At 34.2% G+C, this 24154-nt stretch overlaps 3 protein-coding genes and 1 long non-coding RNA gene across 6 annotated transcripts; 2 read left to right on the top strand and 2 right to left on the bottom strand.

Annotated features, from left to right (window-relative positions):
- The first annotated feature begins 60 nt into the window (after positions 1–60).
- On the top strand, positions 61–6361 carry LOC105832838 (tafazzin homolog). The gene is made up of 5 exons (XM_012674119.3): positions 61–307; positions 2439–2567; positions 3609–3852; positions 4241–4495; positions 4586–6361. The coding sequence occupies exons 1-5, from the start codon at positions 193–195 to the stop codon at positions 4623–4625; spliced, it is 783 nt and encodes a 260-aa protein (XP_012529573.1). The 5' UTR covers positions 61–192; the 3' UTR covers positions 4626–6361.
- On the bottom strand, positions 6088–12709 carry LOC105832837 (PX domain-containing protein kinase-like protein). 3 transcript variants are annotated; one of them, XM_012674118.3, is made up of 9 exons: positions 11811–12709; positions 10984–11172; positions 10798–10894; positions 10242–10666; positions 9984–10160; positions 9415–9825; positions 9165–9321; positions 9045–9089; positions 8429–8567 (listed from the first exon to the last, which is right to left on the bottom strand). In XM_012674118.3, the coding sequence occupies exons 1-8, from the start codon at positions 11910–11912 to the stop codon at positions 9073–9075; spliced, it is 1575 nt and encodes a 524-aa protein (XP_012529572.1). In that variant the 5' UTR covers positions 11913–12709; the 3' UTR covers positions 8429–8567; positions 9045–9072. The 3 variants fall into 3 exon arrangements, with proteins under 3 accessions (XP_028046350.1, XP_012529571.1, XP_012529572.1); XM_028190549.2 differs by lacking the exon at positions 9045–9089 and having other exon boundaries at positions 6088–8567; positions 10984–11217; XM_012674117.3 differs by lacking the exon at positions 9045–9089 and having other exon boundaries at positions 6088–8567.
- Positions 12710–13115: 406 nt separating this feature from the next.
- Positions 13116–21885, top strand: LOC105832835 (hyccin). Its single transcript, XM_036286036.1, has 8 exons — positions 13116–13727; positions 14282–14416; positions 14779–14904; positions 15109–15326; positions 15409–15555; positions 15724–15854; positions 16584–16700; positions 19008–21885. Exons 1-8 carry the CDS (start codon positions 13578–13580, stop codon positions 19538–19540), a joined length of 1557 nt encoding a protein of 518 aa, XP_036141929.1. The 5' UTR covers positions 13116–13577; the 3' UTR covers positions 19541–21885.
- LOC118645275 lies at positions 21334–23375 on the bottom strand. The gene is made up of 2 exons (XR_004963037.1): positions 22561–23375; positions 21334–22463 (listed from the first exon to the last, which is right to left on the bottom strand). It is a non-coding gene; the product is annotated as an uncharacterized LOC118645275 (long non-coding RNA).
- Between the last annotated feature and the right edge of the window lie 779 nt (positions 23376–24154).

Raw genomic sequence — 24154 nt, 5'->3', positions numbered from 1 at the left:
CGGGCAGGTCCGCGCGGCCACGTGACACGCGTCGCGAAACATGGCGCGTGGACTCGCCACGAAGATGGCTGCCGCGCGTTACGAAAGACCGGACGATCTGGCGCGGGGAAGCCGTTTCCCGATCGTTGAGACAATCGCCGCGCCGTCGTCCGCTCTCCTCAGTCGTCGGGCACGGTGGTGGCCGTCGACGCGATGGTATACGACATCAAGTGGATCATACCGAAACTACGGAATCCGTCCCGACTATGGAACATCGCGAGCAGCATAACCTTCGCGGCGGTGGGAATTTTTTCGAAAATCATCATAGGTAAGAGCACGCCGTCTCGCGTGCCGGTCCACGCGCGGGTTTTATCGCCGCTTCACGGCCCTAGAGTCGATCCGCTCGAGGATGACGCGGTTCGCCGAGTCGATTCCGGACGACGGACAGGTTGGTGGATATAGGCGTGTTGTCACGTTCTAGTCGTAAGGTGCGCGGAGATTAAATAAAAAAAATACATGCGTAGCCAGGGCATCTCGTCGCGACTGATAACATTGGTGGTGATCGCCGTCGCGCGGAATTACCGGGACGTTTACCATCCCGGCACGTATGTACGTACGTCCACGCATACCGAGTCGTAGGTAATGAAGGTTGCGCCGCTGAAAATGTCGACGTTGTTATGAGAGGAAAAAAATTTAATTAAATACGCGGAGTGCATGCAGTTGTACGCGGTACAATTGGACGTAATTTAATCATGTGGGTTGCGATACGAGATATGAAAATAAACCTTATCTGTCAGTGCCATTTCGCTGAAAGAGAGATAGAGAGAGGAGGGAGGGAGGGGAGGGGGGTTAAAGTGTTTATTGAAAGGTCGTTGTTTCGTCATCATTCATTATTGTTAATTACAATGACCATTGCTTGCAGATCTATCTTTCATGGACACACACAATGCTTGACATAAATAGACAAAATTCCTAGAAGGCACATTTTCAAGGCTAAATTATTGTGGAATTAATGAAACAATTCTCTTCATGTGACATTCAATGACTTGCAAGTTCTAATTGCAAGAAAATAACATTTTCATGTTTATTAAAATATTATGTTAAAATGAGTTTTATATAAGCCATGTTTTGCACTTAAAGCTGTTAACTGAGTCAAATGTTAAGTTGAAAAATGTTTGTATGTATTATTAATATAACATATGACAATCAATGTTATTGCTGCACAAATGCGTCATGCAAAACTTATAGAAATAAAAAGTTTATTTGTGTGTTGGCTCCAAAGAAGAAAATTCAGAAATAATATAATAAGCAGAAATTAGTATAACTATATGTAGTATAAAATTTATATAAAACTTATTTTGTTCATATTTATTTTCACCGATCTATTTTTAAAGTTTTCTTTGATTTATTGTATATGATTTTATTAAGCTTGTTTCTTAATTATTTTTTTTACGTCAATGCAAACAAGTTTTGTATTTTTTTAAATAATGTTTTCTCATGATATTTATGTAGTGGTATCAGTTTTTTTTACATTTATGATAATATTCATGCATCTTGATAAAATTTTGTCGATTTATGTGGAAATTATAGCTATCGATTACGTAAATTGTACGCATCACTCAGAAATAATTCAACAAACCATGGCAGACATTACTATGATAATTTATGCATTTGCGTATAAACGTACCATTTTGCATACGTGAATCGCGAATCTTGATCGAATACTTTTTGTCTTGTAACAACGGAGCTCTTTGTTACGCAGGGCAATTCAATATGTAACTCAATAACACGCTGATAATCGCCGATCGTTTTGTTGCACGTTTCTCAAAGGGCAAAGTCTCGCGCTTTTTTTTTTATTCGTATTCACGCAGAGCATTAACCATCGTCAACATCAATCATAGCGAAGCTTAGTCGTCATTTAGTATACTTTCTCTCTTTCTTTCTCTGTCCGTCTCCGTTTGTCTGTTTATGTAATTTACAGCGATCGTAAACGAAGCATATAATTACGGAAACCCGGAGACAAGTATAGCGTAGGACAAATCGGAGTGTTTTTTTTTTTTTTGTACGTGAAACGGAAAAGAGGTCGTCTCCGTGTGGAGTATATCTCGATCGTGCGTCTAGCGAAAGTCTAGTTTCCTAACCGCCCGGTTGCGTTTGCACAACATCTGGTTTTAAGCAAGACTCGAACATATGTCTATCTTTATCTCTTTCCCTAAATAAATAGACACGTATTTAAGTATCACAAGTTAAAGTAATGCCTGTGCAAGCGGTCCTAAATCTCCAAAATTGACAGGGGCGCGACGGCGATTAATGATTTTTTCGCGTTTGTGCGTCGGAGTCGAGATGTCAGGGCCGAGGCGTCACTTCCTTGCGGACTTTGGACCGCTACCGCGAATATTGCCCTCTCTCTCTTTTTCACCTTCTGTAATCTAACTAAGAATTTTTCTTCTGCATTTAAGAATGGCTGAACAAAACGACGGTGTACAACAAGCGCATTATCGTGCGCGCCTTAGACCTCCGGCCGAAAAACGTGCCGCTCATTACCGTGTCTAATCATCACAGTTGCTTCGACGATCCGGGTATATGGGGTAAGAGACTTTTTTCCCCCCTTTTTCCTCCCCCACCCCCTTCACGTCGTTTGTTAAATGCCTCTCGGCATTGCGTATAATAACGTATCAGTCCCCTTCCCCGCGCGCGCCGCTCAGCCTCGAGACCGCGCGTCGTTGCGCGCGCGGCTGATTTATCGTCCCGAGAAATTGAGAAAAATAAAATACCGCGCGTGTGCGCGCGCGCCAATGTACGAATTGTCCGGGAGGTCCATTCGTACGTTCGCCGCCTAATAAAACGGTACGCTTCGAGGCATTCTTTACGATGCTGGCGGACGCAATGAAACGTAAGGACAAGACACAATGTGCCGCGAAGACGTCGGTTATTGGACGAAAAGAAATTTAGACGTAGATCCGATTCCTCGTCTCGATTAAAAAAGAAAAGTCTCACCAAAAAAAGTATCTTTGGAATGAAATTATTTAATTCTAAATTCTAAATACTCGAGTCGCGGTAGTTGATTAGTCCAATTTTCACCGATGTAAGTTAACCATTTGATCTCGGTTCATCTTACTATTTATCTTTTTTTTTCTAATTCTCTAGAAAGAGTAAGTAAAACCGAGATCAAAGTCAATCTTCGTGGAAATGGATATTAATCTCGGGAATTAAGATCGGAATATATGCCCCAGCTACGATTAGCTACGGGAGCTGATTGATAACAACGTGAACGTAGAACAATAACGATAAGCGTCCAGTTATCCAATTGACAATGTCATACAGAATAATATCTGCGTCATTCGTTTATCGATGCTTCATTTATTACACATTCATTGTTTCTTCCTATGTCTTTGTTCTCCATCGCTACCATTGTGTTCCTGGCGTTTAATTGCGTGCTAGTAATTAAGAAGGCACTTTTTTCAGATTCTTTTTTAAATACTTTTTTTTAAAGATAGTAGCTTTTTGTAGTCTTGATCCTTTGTGCGCTTTGTCCCCCTTTTTTGAGACGTGTTTTTCTTTCTCAGAACGACGCCGATATGCGCTCGAATGAAAGAATTTAAGACAGAAAAATCTCTGAACTCATTTAGCGACCCTGGACTTCCGGCATGGGTTTAACCGACATACGATACGATGGTCGCTCGCCGCACACGACATTTGTTTCACGAATGTCTGGCATTCCTACTTTTTTATGCTCGGCAAGTGCATACCCATCATCCGAGGTGACGGCGTGTATCAGGAGGCCATGGACTTCTGCATCGAAAGGCTGGCCCTTGGCGAGTGGGTGCACGTCTTCCCCGAGGGAAAAGTCAATATGCTTAAAGAAGACATGAGGTTCGTATTCGAGTCACTTCTCTGCTTCAAGATTTATGCTAATAACGCGTTCTATGCTGTCTGAAGTTTACCCCGTGTATACTTTAATACAATTAAAAATGCAGAGATATCGCAAACATATTTGCGACTTAGATTTATGAAACTTTTAATCAATTACCAGACATGAAAATCGTTTCAATGAAAATTAACAAATTTCAATGGCAATGGGATTTTACGTTAAATGTTACTTTATTCCTTAAAGAGATATTTCAGGAAAGATGGAAAAGATTGCTTTTTAAAGCTCCGAAAAAATGAAAAAATGAAACAGTTCTAGAGATGAGCATAGAGCGTGTTATAGAAATTCACATTAATAATATTACAAATAGGTACAATTGATATGATTGTTTAGGTTGAAATGGGGCGTGGGTAGATTAATATTAGAATCGCCCGTAACGCCTATCGTAATTCCTATCTGTCATCTCGGTATGGATGAAGTACTTCCCAACGAACCGCCGTATATGCTTAAAGTGGGAAAAAGAGTTACCATGAATTACGGTGACCCTATAGACTTTAGCGGATTACTAGACGAATTGCGGGAGTCAAAAGCGAGTGAGATGGAAGCGCGAAAAGCGATAACTGATCGCATTCAGGAAGAGCTTTTAAGGTAGTATATTTAAGATAATTATATCATCCTCTTGCATTACTGAATGAAGGAAAGAGCAAAGAAAGCGAACAAATATTTAAACATTTTCAGATTGAAAGCAGCAACGGAAAAGCTTCACTCTAAGTTATGACGAAGACGATGTCTTTTCCGTCGTCCCTCCATCTAGCCTCAATTTGCCAAAAATATAAAGAGAAATTGATACGTCAACAAAAGTGAGATTTGTATGTAAACATAAGTCCATGCGAAATTAGTTCTCTTTTTAATGCGTATATTCGTATTATAATAGTATTTTTGACAATATTGAATATCATAATGTAAGCGTCAATTATACAAGTCATTCTGCGAATGACTTTTCCATCATTTTTTTAATTATTCCTCATAACTCTCCGAGAGATCTTGATACGCCTACATAAAATGTTATCGAACAGTTACGCACTCGCTCTTTTGCAATTTTATATTCCTCTATGAATATGAAGTTGTGATTGTTTACTGATCAATGAAATTTATTTTTTAAGAGTAACAAGAGAATAACGATATGTGATAACTAATTAAATATAAAATTTTATTTTTTGTTTTTTAATTGTTTTGAATATAGACTCTTAATATAAGTTTTATTTATGTTAGCTTCATCTTACATATATTAGACCCGTATTCAAATATTCGTATAAAGATGTTAGCTTCTTGGTTATTCTGTCATTGTTTTATGTTTACGTCTAATAAACGATAAAAACAATGTAAAAATAAAAGAATATAGAATAACAAAAAAGACGTGCCAACACAGTCTTATAATCGCGTTCTGAATACGGGCTTTAATCTTTAAGTTATAGTGACGATCAAAATGTTTTTGAACAAAGAGTTGATTGCAATTTTCTTAGAGATTCGTAGCGAAGAAAGAGTGCACACAAGCTTTCGATACATCTTGCTAGTATATTCTTTCCCGGGGAGTTACATATTTCTTGAATAACATCTATTGTAACGTATTGTACTGGTTTGTATAATAATTTATAAATATTTATATACAAGAGATGTGTCTCACTTCTCGAGCGCAAAAGTGGAGTTTCTTGTGTATATATATTACATATTATATCTGTACATAGTATTAATAAATATAACACTGTCATTATGATTTTACGATGATTGTCAATAAAAATTTTGATAGTACAAGCAAAGATTTACGCAGTGCAACAGAGGTTTGATAACGTAATTATAAAAATCGTGCCAGTATTTCATCCATTATTTTATTTTCAAAGATTCCAAAGTGTCACTATTAGTGCGAGTATAGCTATACTTGGCCATTATTGATTATATGCTTCGTGCTCTTGTTACAAGCACCGTGCCAATTAATCGATTTGTACTAGTTTTGTTTAGCAGACGCGTAATAGGCATTCACGTGATTAAGATAAACGAGCGTTACAACTAATGTACAGCATAGAATGTTCGCTTACCACTTGCAAGTTGTAATACTGTAATTTTAAAATTTGCATAAAAACTCGTTTGTGAAAAGCATGGATGTAGCATGGACAGGAAGTGATTTTTTACTGTTCCGCTCAATAGCTATGAAAGAAAAAAAGACCAATGTATCCGTTCGCTGATGATGCATGATTTTTTTGGATATTTATTGCGATATATTTAAGTTACAACAGCTGTTATTATGACAATCGCATATCTATGTACGCTCTCGTGCGTGTGCGTATATACACAATGTTGAATACATATACTTTTATACTATACACACGGACTGCTATCAAAATTTTTGGAGCTATTCGAACGTGATAAATTTGTATATATCATATACTTGTTGAATATATTATTAAGTATTAAAATATCGTCTTTCTCTATCGTTTGAAATAAAACTGTCTTGTTTGTTTTATCGTTTTGACTTGACATTTCTCTTAACAATAAACGTAAAATTTGTTCCCTTCCCTACAATACGTAAAGCTTCTACACGATTTCCGCATGCTATGTATGTACACTACCCGTTTACAATTGTTTAAGGCAATGACTCTGTAAAGGGTAATCGAATGCATAAAACAATCATGCCAATTACAAGGGATTCTTAAAGAATTTATTAGTCATTGATTTCGTGAACATTTTATTACTATGTGCATAAACACAAACTTATTTTCATAAAAGAATAGTATTTTTGTTGTCAATAAATGTTAATTTTATATCGTCCCTTGTTCATTTTTCTAAAAAAATAATTTATATTATCAAATACTTTAGTATAGACTCTAGTAAGATAACTCGATATTTTTTTTTTTTTAAGATTTCGTTGAACATAAAGTTTCATGAAATTATAAAGGCTTTTTTTTTTATACTTTTGAATGCAGATAGACAACCTTTTGGAAGCTAATGCCAATATAATAAATCTTGAAGAGTAGAGATAAATATAATCTCATATATTTCTATTTTATTATTTATATGCTTTTTGGGGCCAATTATTTTATCTGTACCAGAAATCGTTTCGCGAATCATAATTATACAGTTGCCATATACATCTAAGACAATGATACGTGTATTAAAAGATGTGATTATATATTACAGGTTTCGTTATAATATCAACAGACAAATTGGTTATAGGACATATACTTGACGGTTGTAGACATACAGAAATAGATTATCCTATCGGCCTACACAACTGCTGGTATCATGTTATCTATGAATACGAAGATCGCATATCTCTTGGCACGTTTTTAATTTGTAAAACTGGACATTCCGGTCTTACGAGCGATACAAAAGCGGCGTACGATCCTCGCATTGTACTGTACGAACACGAACGAGTACTATGTATATAAACATACGTACGTATATATATATATGTATATATTTAAAATGTATGTCATAAACTTTGAATAGACAGAACAGTAGATAAGTATAACGAGAGAAAATTTACTTAATATACATACATACTATCACCCCATTGTATCACTGCTTTTTAATTTTTTTTGTATTTAAACAAATCTTATATATATATATATATATAAAGAGAAAAATAAGCCCTAATTAACAATATAAATTCGATCGCGAAACTTGGCCCGCGTTAAACAAGATATGTTACAAAATTCTATGGTGCTATTAACTGTATTTACGATATGTTGGACTAGAAAATGGAATTTTTCAAATAATTGTGTCGTGAATATCCTTGATTTACAGTCGAGCAGTCATGAAAGTCAATTAAAATAAATTTAAAAACATTTTAAATTGCTCCCAGCATAGTTATCATACGACATGTTCCGTATAAATTAGATGATATATAATTATATACTTCTATATTTTACATTTTTTTAAATTACGTAATTTCTATTGTATGCACATATAGAAAGAATGCGATATGAGAAGACTTGTAAAGATGGCAAATATTTCAAAGCAATTGATATTTTGATTTGTTCTGTACGTTTAGGCTCATCTCTGGACGGCAAGTCTAATATAGACGAAGAAAGCGTTGCATTGTAAAAACATAGAATAGGCCAAATAAAATTAATATCGATCGTGTATATGTGAGTGAGTGGGTATATGTGGTGTGTGTGTTTGTGTGTGTGTGTTCACATATACAGATTTAATATATTCTTAATATAATTAGTTTAAGCTAAAATCTTGTTTGCGTAACAAGCATCAAAATAAATGAGATATCAAAATTTTAAAAATTCGTAAAATGCAAGTGTCGCGATCGAAGAGAAATAATATTCGATATTAGAAGTCGCAAGAAGCACGGTACAGCTATCATACAGATAACCTTTGAATCCGTCATAATAATCTACAGGTACGTTATCTTGTTCTAATCAAGCAAGGGAAGTTCTTTGTTCGACATCGTATAGCAGTCATGGCGAATAAATCTGCGTGACTTTTTTCCTCCTATACATCTAACGTTCCTAACGATGTCCATTTGTAATTCTTCGTAATCTAGTCTTGTCAAAATTGCAAATACTTCCGAGTAAAGCAGCACGGTCATTCGATGATTTTGATACACTATTTGTTGCACTACTACTGGATGCTTCACATGGCGGTGGCAACGAAGGTGGTGATGGAACACCTTTGCCAGGAACTGCATTTGCTTGCGTAATATCCACGGAACCTTTAGTAAAAAAAATTGAAATGACAATAGTCTTCATGGCATGACACGTACAATTTTTCTCTAGAAATTTTAACAAAAAAAAAAAGGTCTAATTTGTCTTTTTAAAGAAAAGAAACATACATAGCTAATCAGATATTTAACAACTAGCCAAAGTCTACAATAAAGGATTTAAGCTTTAGGATTTTAGGTCATAAGAAACTCAATCACAGTAGATTTTTATAAGAATACTTAATTGTGATTGGTCAATTTCTTACGGCTTAAAGCTTAAATCTTCATTGTAGACAAGGCCTTATGGGGATAACAAGATGTAAAAATAATATGCACAAGATAAGCCAAGAGTAATTTTAAAAAGTCATTACAAAAATATTTTATATGGAAAACCTGCAAAGTAATGATGAGAAAAAATCTTACAAAATGAATAAGAATAATCATGAAAATTCGTTAAAGATAGAAGACTTGAATACTCGAATGACCTACGTGAAAGGAATGACCTCAGTATGCGCCATCAACTTTTGTGTCCAGCTAATCAAGAGATGTAGAAACGTAAATGTCAATTTACCATCGACAATAATAACAAAGAGCATGTTAATGACTTACGAAGCGATGGAGGAGTTAACGTTCCAACGCTGGTTGCCGTGGAAGTACTCGTTGGACTGTCTGAACGCTCTGGGCTTTTACCATTTATTTGTTTCGTCCCATTCGTACCCAGTTGTGAGGAAGAACGTTGTTCTTGTGCCAATCTCTGTTCTTTCTTCTGTAGACAGAAGAATATAACAACCAAAAAATGAGATTGTATCAACAATCACTTTTCATTCTGTGATCTTTTTTATTTCGTTTACACACTCACCAGCTTATGCTTTCGTTTTTTCATTTCTTCTTCCGAACTCATCATTTCTTGAACCTTGACAAGCCTCTTTTGATGTCGAACAACTTTCTGTTCATCGCGCAGTCGTTGTTCAGCTTTGTTTACAGCTTCTTGTAAAGCCTCTTTCAAATGACTGCTCAGTTTGAAGTATGGCTTCTCCACGGTGCCAATTGCCAATGCAGCGCGCCTCGCTGATTCGAAGAATGGGTGTTCTAATAACCGAACTACTGTTGGCAGATCTTGTTTCAGAGCTTCCGGTGATAAGATTACGTCCAACAAATTTTTTAGATTTGCTTCACAATGCGGTAAATCGGAGCATGTTGCCTCCAAAAGCGGTCGCCCAAATGCCATTTCATACAAAACATGTCCAAATGAGTATACATCAACCTGAGTCTGTTAAGAAAATTGTATTAAATTTGTGAAATAAATGAAAGAAAATATTCATACAGAAAGAATACTTATAATAAATTAAAAAATTAATATGGTATATCGTTTTTTACATTTAATTATTACCACTAGTTATGTTACAAAATATGTATTATTTCTATTACCGTGGCATGTAGCTTGCGCCTTTGAACCACGTAAGGCCGGTAAAATGCTGGCAATCCTATGAGTCCATTTTCTATATCCAATAATTTAGCGCATCTTGGAGTTAAAAGAACATTCCCAGTATGTAAATGTCCATAAGGTAATCCCTTTTCATGAAGAAATCCTAGAGCCTCTAGTATCTACAAATCATATTGTTAATTATAAAGAGTAACTCGAGAGATATTTGATTGCTATATATTTTTGTGTACAAAGTTATTAACCTGATAACCATATGTAGCAATTTCTTGTACTGTTAATGCTTTTATTTGTTTTGGATTTCCGTATTTCTTTATAAATGGCTGCTTAGGTTTGGTAATACATAGTACGTCACGTAAAGTGCCCGTTGCATAGAAATTTCTTATCGTTAGTGCCCCATTGTCTGTAACATGCTGGTGTACTATTGGTTCGATGTAATTATGCCGTAGAGAGCCTAGAGTCTTGAAAACCCCTTGTATATCTTTATCTTGTAAATGTTTATCAGGGCCAAACTCGACCCAAGCTAGCAAAAGTTCTTGTTTTGGATTCTGGCGATTTTTCACTGTATAATAATGTTTTCTCAATCGCCATCCCATATCAGGGATGGGCTTGCATACTTCAAAATTTGCATCACTCCGTAATGCTAATGACACTTGTTGCAGTGCGATTTCTAGAAAAAACGAATTATATTCGCATTTCGCATATTTACTTTAATATCTAATTAATTATAGATCTTTGTAATGCTGGAGATTTCTTTATGTAATATATAAGATATTGATTTAGATTTAGCAATTAATTTACCATGTAACGGTGCAGTGTAATTCTCAGGGTCTAAAAACTTTTTCATAGGAAGCGAAGATGCCAGTATAGGATTCATTAGTACTATGTTTAGATAATTCTGTAAGAAAAGGCGGATTATCTTCTACTTATCGTATCGCACGAGATGCAGCACGTAAAAGTGAGCATGTTGTATTATTGAAGATGAACCTGCAGTGCTATTTGTCGCTGAGCTATAAAGTCTGGCTCCATGTTACCAATAATCCTTTTTGGTGGTAGTGGCAGGTCGAAGCCAGATATGGATAAAGCTGCGTTGAGCTGTACAAAGTCATTGTAACGTCGGCTCACTCTCCAGGATCTTTCAGGAAGCGGACCTCTTTGTGTTTTGATTACGTATTCCTGAATATACAAACCACAGTTCTCAGCATGCGCCTACAGGCCATTCTACAATACATTTTACATACATTCTACAATAGCTGTAAATGTATAGTATTGTAAGGTACAATTGTATGTCCATTTCTATCAGATAAATTCATTTTGTTTTTTTTTCTCTATTCTTAAACTAGAAAAAAGATAGGACTAGGCCACTTAAACATAGATCAAAGTTAATTAATAGAAATAGATATACAATGATACCCCACAACTATCACGTACGACTATGTACTTGTACATTTACTCGTATTATAGAATGGTCCTAACAATTTGATACAAAATAACGCGAAAATGTCTTTGTTTAAAAGTACAACGTTGCATTGTCCAAATATCCATGACCGTAACGTTTGTGTATGCAACTGTCAAATATCACAATGACAAAATATAACTAATCTTAATAGGAACGCAGAGGAAAATTCCTATAACGACTTAAACGAGACAAACAGGTCGAGATGATTACAGGATAAACCGAGAAGGGGAGAGAAAGACGGGCGGAAGAGTGAGGAAAGGAGAGAGCAAGAGAAAGAGAGAGAGAGAGAGAGAGAGAAGAGGGAGAGAGGATAGAGAAAGAGGGAGCGGAAAATATTACCGGAGGGAGCGCATACCGTATGCCCGTCGATCGTCCTTGCATTTTCGATGACGCTCGTCAGCTGCTCCGTATCATCTAACAGTACTTTATTCGTGTATCTCTTCTCAAATAAAGCCATTGATCGTTAGTCCAACGTGAGGCAGGGCCCGTACGGGGCCGATTGCGTTCGTCTCTCGCACAGTTTCCGCGCGTCGCCATACATGACGCGCTTCTGCTTCATTTCAGCATCGGGCGAACGCACGACGGCAAGGACGACGACGACGACGATGATGACAACGACGGCAGCGGCGGCGGCAGTGACGACGGCGAGGGCGGCACCACTTATCGCGGGATACTTTCAATGTCAGCAGTCCGCGACACACGACACCACAGCGTACCGACGCACGTAGGGGAGGGTGATGCAGGACCTATCTTTCTTTCTCTCTCTCTGCTGTCACAATACACCTCGACGCGCAATCAGATCCGAGAGCTGCTCGCGACGCGACCGCAACTATACCTGTATCGCGTATCGCGTCGTCGCGAAGCCAAGTGACTTGTCACCAGTATGACGTCACCGGTCTCACGATAGGTGGATTCTTAAGGACGATTATTCACGAGCATTCGGGAATATATCATCCGGGTCCTGTCTACGCTCGTATATGTAGGACAGGAATGTCTAACCATTTAATATACTAAGAGTTGTCAGAGTGTCTTATTCTTTCCAATGTGGAAGCATGTGGAAAGAGAAAGATATATGCACTTTTAAGATGTCAACCAATCACAGAGCCGTATTAGCCTCTTGAGACATCACTTGAGACGTTTTTTGAAATAAGAATCTATATATAGTAGAAATTATTACGACTGCCAGACTTAAAGTTAATCTCGAATTTAAATACCGACTTTAATCGGAGTTTGATCCATTTAAGTGGATTTAATCTTTTTCAACCGGCGTTCTTGTTCGATCAAGTATGAATATTAAATTTCACATATCCGCTCCGTGAACGCGCTTGCAAGGCAATTGCGCAGTTGCATTGTATTTGGATGCGAAACGCATATCTAGATATCGGTGCGCCGTGATGGTTGATCGAAAAGAAAGAAGCTTCTGGTCGATTTCACGTTGCGTAATTCATCGTACATTTCTATTGTATATTTTTCATCGTACATTTAATCTCTTCAGTAGCTGAATACGTGAGACCTGCGGTCCTGCGGTTCCAGGCCGCACCGCGCGCAGCAAACAGCAGGTAGTTGCACAGCGCGAGGCGCGAGGAGGTGTAGGTGCAGCTGATTGGCGCGCGAGTGCAGCTAAGTCGTGCGAATTGTGCGTGTATGCACTTTTTCCTTCCTCCTCGATGGATTTCTATCGACTCTGTCCTGTCCTTATTGGGACCATCGGGACTAAGTGTCACGGCTTGCTGCCGATTGCCCGAGTTCGCTCGTTAGTACGATAATTTTTGACGTGTAACGCTTATCGGTCGGTGAGAATCGGAGTGCGGTTGCCAGCGACAGTGATTGACGATAACCTCGGTAGTTTCCGTCGACTTTTTCGCACTCCAGTGTCTGGAGATCGGCGACGCGCGAACGGAACGGGACAGGAGTCCGCGACATGTATGTCGGACTCTGAGCGCGAATGCTGATACGGTATTCGTCTTCTCCTCGATGCACCGCGCGTGGCCATTTCACCCTAGGCCTGTGTAATGATCCCTGTGACGGTGACGATCAGCAGCGAGTCGCAGAAGCCGAGACTCCGAGGCGTCGGTAAGATCCTCTCGATTTGTTGACGAAGGCGAGAGACGTCCGGCCGAAAATGACAGAGAGCCTGATAAACGAGTGGCTGGCGGACTGCAAGGATGTCGCACCGTCGGAACTCCACATGTTCGCTAGAACGCTCGCGGAGGACAACGAGATCGTGCGGGCGCTCTACGTGCTTCTGGAGGAGCGCACCAAGTACAGTGAGGTATGATGCGTGATCCGAAGAATATTTCGTATTTAGGTATTAAACTCTACTTGTTACATTGCCTGCTACTTTCTGGAAAAATGATTTTATTTGAGGTCACTCCTTATCGCTGCATTGACAGCCTTGGTGATGAGTCACCAGACATACTTTGAAAAAAAAACTATAATTATTGACATAATGACAGGAAGAGATATGCACATGAGTCATTAAAGATTTGTATTTTTTTTAGCATTACTTTTGTAAAGAATGTTAAGATATGATATCAGCAATTTCAGATATTTTTGAAAAGGATGTTACTATTCTGTAAAACACTTTGAAGTCAAACATATTTGTTTTTTAACACAATTAAGAATGGAAAGAATGGCAAGAAACTAAGAACGGAATCTTGGTACTAATGATATTATGTGATTTTATATGTTTTCTAGTTTCTTTAAACTGTACGTTGTTGGTTTTGGTCTTGAGATATAGTTTTTAAATTGAACTACAATAATAATATTACAATATTGAATTGGATAATTAATACAATTTTTTTAAATTTTAAATTATTGTTACAGCTGATGGATGAAGTGTGTAATCAATTGTACAACTTTTATCGGTCTCGGGAAATAGAGTTACAAAGGTTTACTCTGCAATTTCTACCAACATTAATATATATTTATTTAAATTCTGCTGCCCATGGTGATATTAAGGTAAGATTATAGTTTTATTGAAAATAAAACCTCCATAAAAAATGCACTACTGTATAAAGAGTGCTATAAATAATATCATTCTCTGTGGCTTACTTGCTATTTATGTCATTTGTCAATCATGTTTTACACTGTCATGATATGTAACTGATATTTAAGTAGAATTATGTAATACAAGAGAATTATGTAATGCAATTTACATGACAAATGAGTCTAATATCTCGTGTTATCTTATTGTAATAGAATCATAAAATTATTGTATATGTTTAAATTAATCTTTTATTATATTGAAACTTATAAAAGAACTATTCTTGCAACTATTACAACAGATTCTAACAGCATATTTATTAATATCTAATTTTCAGAGTTGTCGTTCTCTTGAAACTCTATTAATTGGATTATATAATCTGGAAGTGGTTGATAAATTAGGACAACAAAAATCCATTTCATTTAGATTACCATCCCTTGCTATGTTGTCTTTATATCATGAGGTATGTTTGCGCATATATATTTTTATTTGATATATAGATTTGAAAATGATAGAAATAACACATTTCAACAAACAAGAAACCAGAACAATTCCAAAAAAGAATTTTGCTAAGAAAAGAAATTATATACTTAATTATTTCATGTTTACATTAGTATCAATTATTAAATTTCATAATTATTTAAAATAATATATTTTTTAAAATCAGCCTGCGAGTTTAGCACCAGCTTCACTAACAGAAAGCGCAGTCCGCCGTTTTGAAGAGTGTAACACAAAACTTGTGAGCTGGGGTCCATTGCAACAAGTAGAAACATTGAATGCGCAGAATAGATTAAAAGTTATGACAGCTCTACTTTTTATTTATAATCAGCAGCTTGGATATATAAATAAATTTGCTTTAGAACAATTGTGCAAGGTTGCAACAAAGTAAGTTTTACTGTAATCTTTAACTATGCTGAATGCTGTTGTTTTTATTTTCGATTACAATACAATTTTATTTTTGTTGTAGACTTGTTACTCAAGGATTCATGAAACCAGGACATCATCAACGTTCTTCATATGGCAGTGAATCTAGCTTTGTTCCAAGGCTTTTACCACGTATACCAGTATCCAGTCAATTTCTCTTGGAATTCTTGGAAGCTGTATATTTTGCCATGTATGTAATGCATTTTGCAAACTTAACAATATTTTATTGATAACAATTAACATCAATTCTGGCAAGATTATTTTAGACTAATTTACTAGCATGGCGTCTTTTATAGATACTTAGATATACATTTTTTTTGTAAATATAAACATAATTTAATATAGTATTTTTTTATAGGTATAACGAATGCTGGTATGTGGGAAATCAAGCTGTAGAAGATATTCATAACAGAGCATGTTATGAAGCATATCCAAATGTAATGTTAGTTACTAACGCTATACGCAATTCTGCCAGTTCTGGAGCACCAGGTAATTGTCGCATTAGAAACAGATATAATATATATTTTATTTGATTAATAAGGAGGGGGCCAAAAATAAAACGCGTTTTTAAAATATGATTTCTTGCAAAAGGTTTTTCGTACTTATTACGAATTCTAAATTTATAATATTAACTTTTTTTTTTAAATTAACAACTTAATAAAATGGTGGAATAAAGAAAAGTAAGGAAAAAAGTTAAGAATTATAATGTTTTATAATCAGTTGACTTTTTTTGATGTATGGTTATAAATACCGAACGAAGTAATGTATTTCCATCCGTTTAATAGTTGTGCAGTAACAGCAACGTAAACTAGAATTTGAGCGGTTTGGGTTTTCTTTAATCTGAATTGTATGCAATGGAAAAATGATCGATCTTAAAATATCGTAAAAATAGTTAAATGCTTTTTTTACTTTTTTTCAGATTGATCACGTCAAGTCATTTTATTTAATTGATCCGATAACTTAAAAAATTTTATATTTGTTGTTAATTTTTGAAAAAACTGAAATATTTAGGAATTATATATATATATATATATATATATATATATATATATATATATAATATTTTTTATATAGACATGAATGATTTTTTGCACTGAACTGCACTAAACTTTTAAAATCGCGATTTTAATTCTGATCTTCCTCCTCTAAGTTAAATATTTAAAACATCATGTATTGTACAAAGATTGTATTTAATAATTTTTTATGTTGTTTATTCAGGTCAGCCGAGCGATGGACCAATTGGAATTAGTGTTGCATTGTCCCCAGCGACCACTACACCAACCGTATCAAAGTCTATGATCACAAATGCTTCTTTCCGTACTAAGAAATTGCCAGGTATGTTTATATATTGTGTTTATATCTACTATAAATTATTAATCTTTGTACGACGACATGTACTAAAAAGTAAATTTAGTAAACGTCACAGAAATAATAATGAAGAATAAACTGTAATTATTTAGAGAAAATACATGAATAATATTACATTTAAAATTATATCTAAATTTATTATGCAATGATAATACTATATTTGTGTTTATTTCTATCTATTTTTTTATTTGCTACTGATAAAAAGTTCATGTCTTTTATAATTTTCTTGAAATTATGCCCAAAATTAAATATAAATTATTGTTTTACGCAAGTTTGTACATTGGCGAATATTTATGGTTGAATAAAGGTGCTAAAATACTAACAATATTAACATGACAGCTGTGTTTTCTATTAAGATAGCTAACACGTATAAATAAAATGTTAATTGTATGTTTGGGTATTAGTTACCTCTCTTACACAACTTCGATATGTACAACAAACATAAATAATACACAAGCGGATGCATGGACATGAATGTGTCGAGTACTTTTAGGTCCAGGCTTGCATGTAACATTCCTCTAAGTTTTATGAAATTATATTGCTGAATTGAAAATTGTTTTCTCCATGAATGAATAGTTGCCCAACAAGCAAATATTAATACAGTAATTGCACACATTTCTGGGAAAATCACGTGCGATGTATTATTCATACCCCCTTCATCTGTATTGTTTGATTTCCTTAGTAACTCGCAAATCATAAAATACATATATAATATGCGTTGCAAATAATAAAGTAATAAAATATATTGAGAAGTAAATTCGCACGCGTTGTAAAATTTTAAAATGTATATAATAAGTTAGAGGGTGTAATATACAAAGTCCAAATGTGGATTGCTCGTCTATGTCATTAGACGATCTGGATGAGATGTTATTTGCGGTCGAATTGAGCAATTGTCAAGCTGAGAAGCAACAGCGGCCGGCAATATCTGGCAGCCACAAACGTCGTCCATGGCATTGGAAGCACACACTTCCAAATTCCGATAAGAGGGATACGGGTGTAGGAAAGGCGCAGACTTCCTCTTCATTGGAAAGTTCTAGGCGTGGAAGTATATGCAGCAGCAGCCAAAGCTCGCCGATAAAATCCTCTCCCAAAAAGACCAAAGATCAGCAGTCAAAGAGATTAACTGTCGACAATAAGGACGATATCAATCAGAAAACTAGAAAAGATAGTAGTGTAATGTGCGACTCTACTTTTCCTGACGACAGATTGGCAGCCGCTAACACGCATCTGTATAGCTTGTTAGAGGAACAGGCGCTGGGAGAATTCATTCGTGAATCAGTGGAAAATGTATATACAGAAGGCAACAGTAAATCAATGCAATATTGTGCCACTGCCGCACTGTCGTCAAACACATGGTATTATCACTCCAGTTACAACACTGTAGGATGATGTAAATCTCATCACGCTCTATGATTCTTCATCAAACTTTATGATTATATTTTCATTTGGTATATACACTAGCGCACACACGCAGGAATGAGTTGTTGACCATAATAATTCATGTGATCGTGGATGTATTCCTTTCAGAAATACCACTTCCAGCTATAATGAGACATACGCATAAAACAAAATCTAAACAGAAACCAGCGCATGACTGGAAAACATGCATGTCGACATGGCACATTTATCTTCCTGCACCAAGAATTTCAAGTATATTGCTCGACTAGAAAATGTATTCGATGTTCCTTTCCTACTATTTTATCTATTTCTCACTGTTCTTGTTTAAATATTATTTTTTACTTGCAATCTATTACTTTTTTTTTCCTTTTTTTATTTTTTTATAATAATATTCTGCACTATATATTCTCTAGCTTTGACTTTACAGACTATTTTTCTCGACACATATCCTATATGTTCCTTAAATGTTTCAATGTTCACTTATTTTTACCATATATCTATATATTATAAATATATGTATAATTAATAGAAAGAAAAAATGAATGTACTTGTTTTGCAAACATTCTGCAAAATATTTCTTATTGTTTTTCTCTTTGTTAAGGTTAAATAATTTTTTCTCTCTATTGCATACGCACCGTGCAATTGATATGCTATTTAAATGTTCAATTTGACTAGTCTCTATTCTAGGTGAACATAAACAAATTGTATTTATGGCAAACACATTTTTTCATAGGTGTAATTTAAATGAATTATTATGTTTTCTTGCCTCTAAAATGCTTATTAACTTTAATATATATTGCTTTTATTATTGTCAATTCCAAGTTGCCGCAAAAAGTTTTTCTTATAATACAAAAAAACATTTTCTTCTGTCTTCAGATGACATACCAATACAAGTAATAAAAGATGAAACTACTGCAGAGGGTAAAAATAACTTGGTGTCAATCATGGAGGAACCAGAATCCGCAGAGCCGAATCGTATTGGTTCTATGAGACAATCAAAGGATCAAAAGACTGTTTCGAAGATTGCGAATTTTCCCGTGCTCGGGAAGAAACCTAAAGAGAAAGAAGGGAAGGTAACGAAAAATACTCACGTCACGTCGTTTGAGAAGGAAAAGAAGCTCTGCTCTCAAGCGACGTCAAAGGAGAATGTTAAGGGAAGTTTATCAATATTAACAAATGAACAACAAGGGGAAATTGATGGAAACGTTAATGGATGTGCGATTCGAAAGAAAAATAATATAGAAAATAATGCGATCATAATAGACCCAAATGTAGCGTTGATTGACAGTGAGAGACTGGCGTTAAGTAGTGACATTACCGATGGTAATAATATGGAAAATTCTATTAATTTAAGATCACATAATGAAACAGAGTCCATGGGTTCTTCTATCCAGATTAGCTCTGTTTAATGACGATAAAATAAAAAAAAAAATGTTATATAAAGAATAGTAATGGGCTGAACATAAGCCATTTTCTTCCATCTAGCAGAATCTTATTAAATCCATGTATAATGTGTACACGTTGCCTTTTCCTAGAATTATTTAATATCACACGCACTATATTTTCGCAAACAATGATACATGTATATTGCTATTGCATTGCGATACTTGTAAGAATCGTATATTTTTCTTGACATATAGCGATTTTAGTCAGTCCATTACTCTATTGATCTCCATAATGAACATAAAAATGGGAGAGGGAACAATATGAACTAAAAATACAGTTGTTTCGTTAGATGTTTTGTGTATATTGGTGCATATTGACTAATTTTTGTAACTATCTAATCTATAATTTATTTCATATATTTTATACACGTCGTCGTATGATATTATAATACCTCTTTATTCAGATGCAGTTATCGAGTTTCACTTCTAAAGATTATAGATCATTACAAATGGGGGAAAAAGTATAATTATGATACAATATGTATGTTTATATTTGACTCAGATGTGCTATGATGTAGTTATAGTGAGCTTTCCTCTATAGTTCCAATATAACTAACAAATTTGTATGTTTAAATCAAAGGTACATTACAATTGAGAGGAGGAAGGGGATACAGGACGTCTAAAACAAAGTTGCACAATATTACTTAATTATAAACAAGATGAATAGATATATATAGAATATCAGGCATATCTGAGTTGAATAATAGATACCTGCTATTAATTTTGTCATAATTGTTCTAACATGGTATTAAAGATTCATGACGAATTATTTGTTTTGTGCAAATAGTTGATGTATGTATATATATATATATATATATATATATATATATATCAACTATTTAGGTTTTATTATATATATATATAATAAACCTTGATATATATGTATATACGATATATATGTGATTGTTGGGAATTACGAAATTCAGATATAAAGAGAGATTTTATTCTCATGTGAACGTTGATCCATGTTGAAAATGGTTAACTAATCAAGATATGCATGAAAAAATGGGAATTGAATAGTAGATATATATTTTTCAACAAACTTCGAGTAGGACTTTATTCTACATTTTATTTTATTTTGTGTGTTTAAACGATAGCGTCAAGATGCAATCTTTTCATGTAAGATCTATACGTAACTTTTTAAATTTCTAAATTTAAGCTTAGTACATCTGATTAATAACATGGAAATGACAAGTAGCAAGAAGAAAATCATGTGCTTCCAGGTGCAGTATAAATTTTGTGTTTATACAAAAAGTGTAAGATATTTTTATAAATTAACGTATGTGTTCAAAATACACATAAAAAAATATTGATAGTATGTACCTTAAAAGTACCTCTCCTTAAAGTACCACTTTATTTTGCATGCTTATGCATTTCTTTTTTGAAGAAATGTACAAACGTAGACGTAAAGTTGGCTAATAAAAAAGAGATGCGCCAAAGACTATAGTATTTTACACTAATTTATGTGGTAATTAGCTTTTCCTTTAAAATTTTCTTGAAGCGAAGTTAATTTTATAAAGAACACTATGATCAGTTCCCATTTCTTCATGCTCATTCTAAGTTTACGCAGATGTATTGTAATCAGGATTGGGAACTTAGAAATTAAAATTTATAAAAATAACGCGTTACTATTACCTTAAAAAAAATCTTGTTACTGATTTTTAAAATGTAACACGTTATCATTACTGTTGCTTAGAAAATACCAATTTTTTTTTTGTTTATTATTCTTTTACATCGTTTTACGACATTTTGATGACTTTTTTTCCAGAATGACATGCTTACAAAGTCTTTAGCGTAATCGATATTTATTGATTTTGTGTGTTTAATCGTACAGTCTTTAAGCATGTATTATATTTATAAAGTAAGGATAAAATTTGTAATCGTTACTGTCAAAATGTAACGATGTTACCGTTACCGTTACAGACAGAATAAAAAATAATTGTTATTTAAAAAAAGGTAACTGTAAAGGTGTTACAAGTAACGTGTTATTTCCCAACCCTGATTGTAACCCGAAACTATTAATGTGTAAATATTATAAAATAATTGTGTGTATATATATAGAGAAGAGAAAAGAAAATTTGATTTAAATATAAAAAGAATCGTAATATATTGTGAATTGCATTTGTTAAAAATAGATCGAAATGTTCTAAACTGTGAAACAGTATATCAAGAACGAAACCGAGTTTCAATGCTTGTTTAAAGGTCAATGATTACTATATGGCCTATATTGTATCAATTGAAGTATAACATATGGATTGTAAAAATACATTGAAGTTATTTGGAAAAACTGATAGTAGCAACGATAAAAGTAAATATCGCTACTTTATTTAAGACCCTTTACGACAATTTCTTTTATTCGATGTGATAGCCGAAGAATCTTTTACGATATGATATGTACTGATACACATATCCAATTATTTCCAAAAGTATACGGAAATTACCTTCCACGTTTATCTTTGTATTATTTAAATAAAACTGTTTTAAAAACGTTTCCTGAATTGTAAAGCGATGAATATGAATTACGCAGCGAATATTAATTTCCTCTTCATTATTTGTTTATAGCGTTGAAAAATCCTTGGATTTTATTTTCATATTTTAAACGTTCTGATTTTTAGGTATTTTTATGTTCAGCTCTTTACATTTTTATGAGAGCATTTTTCTATCCCATTTTTTTAAATATTAGATTTTTAGGTGTTCTCCGATTTGTGAATAATTCAAGCTGCTTTTAGACGATCAATAGCGCTTGCCGAAATATCGCTTACGAAGTGCTTTTCAGAATACGAAACGAAATCCGCGATTCGGCCGACCATCAGTTTTACAGATTCGCGGTTGTGAATCTTCGATTTGACCACGAAAGGGAAATAAGTAGCTCTCCGTTATATGGTAGCTAAGGAAGATAAACGGATGGATTATCCCGCTATTTTTCTTTCACGATTCTCACATCAGGGTGATGGTCTTTGTCGGGAGACTTATTTGTTTCTTACCGTTGCATTTACATCGCAAATGTGTCACTGAAAGATGCATCGAATTTTTAAGGGAATCCGAGACAATGGAGGTAAGAAATTTTTCAGGCGACTGATTTTGAAGGACGAGCGTAAATCAAGTCTCCTAGAATATAAAAAGAGGATCCAGATGAGAATATTAATCTATAAGAAAACTTCAAGAGAGGAGGTTATATATACTTAGATATTTGTAAAGTTTTTTCATAAGGATTATTTTAAAATTAATTAATAATTTATTTAAAAAATTCTCAATTCGAAGAATGATTTTAAAATAATTTTTTTTTCGAGAAACAGAGATTGTGTTGAGCTTTAATTCCCAATTTTTTTCACCGGATATTGTGTGTCGCACTAAAAATGATTCTGATTTTGTAACTACGTTTCTCTCGCTTCAAATTTTGATTTAAAAAATTGAATCTCTTATTGCCGACATATCGACCGGCTAGGTAACGCAATTAATAGGCGGACTGAACGTGACGTCTATCAATTATTATCTGGCAATGACAATTAACATCCAGATATTTCGGTTATAACGCAGAGACAGATTGTTAATAGATGATAGTTATATCATATTGGCAAGCATAACGAGTTTAGCAATATTTGTTTCACACTACAGGAAACACATTGATAGATTGAGTAGTACATTCAATAAAATGCCATTCTTTTAAATTCAGTAAGACATAAACTGTGTTAATAAGTTTGCTAATGCATTTGAAACCAAATTTTCTTTGAAATTATAATAATTATAGAAATTATAGTAAATTATATATTCTTGTCGCGAATATTTTTTTCAATCTTTTTCATCTTTTAATAACTAGAAAATGTTTTTTTTAACATATATAAGAAAAACTAAAAAAATTTAAAAAGCATTATATAAGAAAAACTCGAGGAAAAACTGGTTGTGAATTAATGTATTTTCTTTTAAATAAATGATAAATATATTTATTTTAATTTTGGAGTTCATTGAATAAATTATTATTTCATTACACTGAAAAAAAATGTAATATATTCAATAAGATATGTTATTGTGGACTGCCAATTACAGATATACTCAATACAATAATATATGCTATTGCAGTATCAATATTGTACTTGCATTAATAGCAAATATTATTGTATTGAGTATTTTATGTAGTTGGCAGCCCGCAATCACATATGTTATTGACTATATTTATACATTTTTTTCTGTGTAGAATGCGGATGAAAAATGATAATATTTTGGATTTTCTATGTTGTACGTGTGATTTCTTTCCTAGTTACAAGAAGAACGTCTTGTAACTAGGAAAGAAACTTTGTCGTGTCTATTTGGTGACGTTGGTGCATTGGTGAAGTATAAGATAGTATTTTTTATATTTTTGAAATGTTACTGCAACATTGCTGAAATAAATTCTAATTTATATCTCTGTTAGAATTTGGGTTTAAAGATATTAAATTGATAATTACCTGCTTATTTTTCATGTTATAACATCACTTTCTGACGATCTTTGTCGTTTCCTATTGTGTTTCAATAGAAAATAAAAAAAGGGATTTGATGAAGGATGCTTTTTTCTCTGCTAATACATACGATTCCGGTTCACGT

This window comes from Monomorium pharaonis, chromosome 4, assembly GCF_013373865.1.
Source record: "Monomorium pharaonis isolate MP-MQ-018 chromosome 4, ASM1337386v2, whole genome shotgun sequence".
Taxonomy (NCBI): domain Eukaryota; kingdom Metazoa; phylum Arthropoda; class Insecta; order Hymenoptera; family Formicidae; genus Monomorium; species Monomorium pharaonis.
This window is presented reverse-complemented; position numbering and strand designations above follow the sequence as displayed.

Coding starts and splice junctions, on each gene's coding strand:
- LOC105832835 (XM_036286036.1), top strand. CDS start 13,578: ATGACAGAGAGCCTGATAAACGAGTGGCTGGCGGACTGCAAGGATGTC. Junction 14,905..15,108: donor TGTTGTCTTTATATCATGAG/GTATGTTTGCGC, acceptor TTTTAAAATCAG/CCTGCGAGTTTAGCACCAGC. Junction 15,327..15,408: donor TTGTGCAAGGTTGCAACAAA/GTAAGTTTTACT, acceptor TTTTTGTTGTAG/ACTTGTTACTCAAGGATTCA.
- LOC105832838 (XM_012674119.3), top strand. CDS start 193: ATGGTATACGACATCAAGTGGATCATACCGAAACTACGGAATCCGTCC. Junction 308..2,438: donor TTTTTCGAAAATCATCATAG/GTAAGAGCACGC, acceptor TCTGCATTTAAG/AATGGCTGAACAAAACGACG. Junction 4,496..4,585: donor ATTCAGGAAGAGCTTTTAAG/GTAGTATATTTA, acceptor AAACATTTTCAG/ATTGAAAGCAGCAACGGAAA.
- LOC105832837 (XM_012674117.3), bottom strand. CDS start 11,912: ATGGCTTTATTTGAGAAGAGATACACGAATAAAGTACTGTTAGATGAT. Junction 11,173..11,810: donor GGACGATCGACGGGCATACG/GTATGCGCTCCC, acceptor TTGTATATTCAG/GAATACGTAATCAAAACACA. Junction 8,568..9,164: donor GTTAACTCCTCCATCGCTTC/GTAAGTCATTAA, acceptor TTTTTACTAAAG/GTTCCGTGGATATTACGCAA.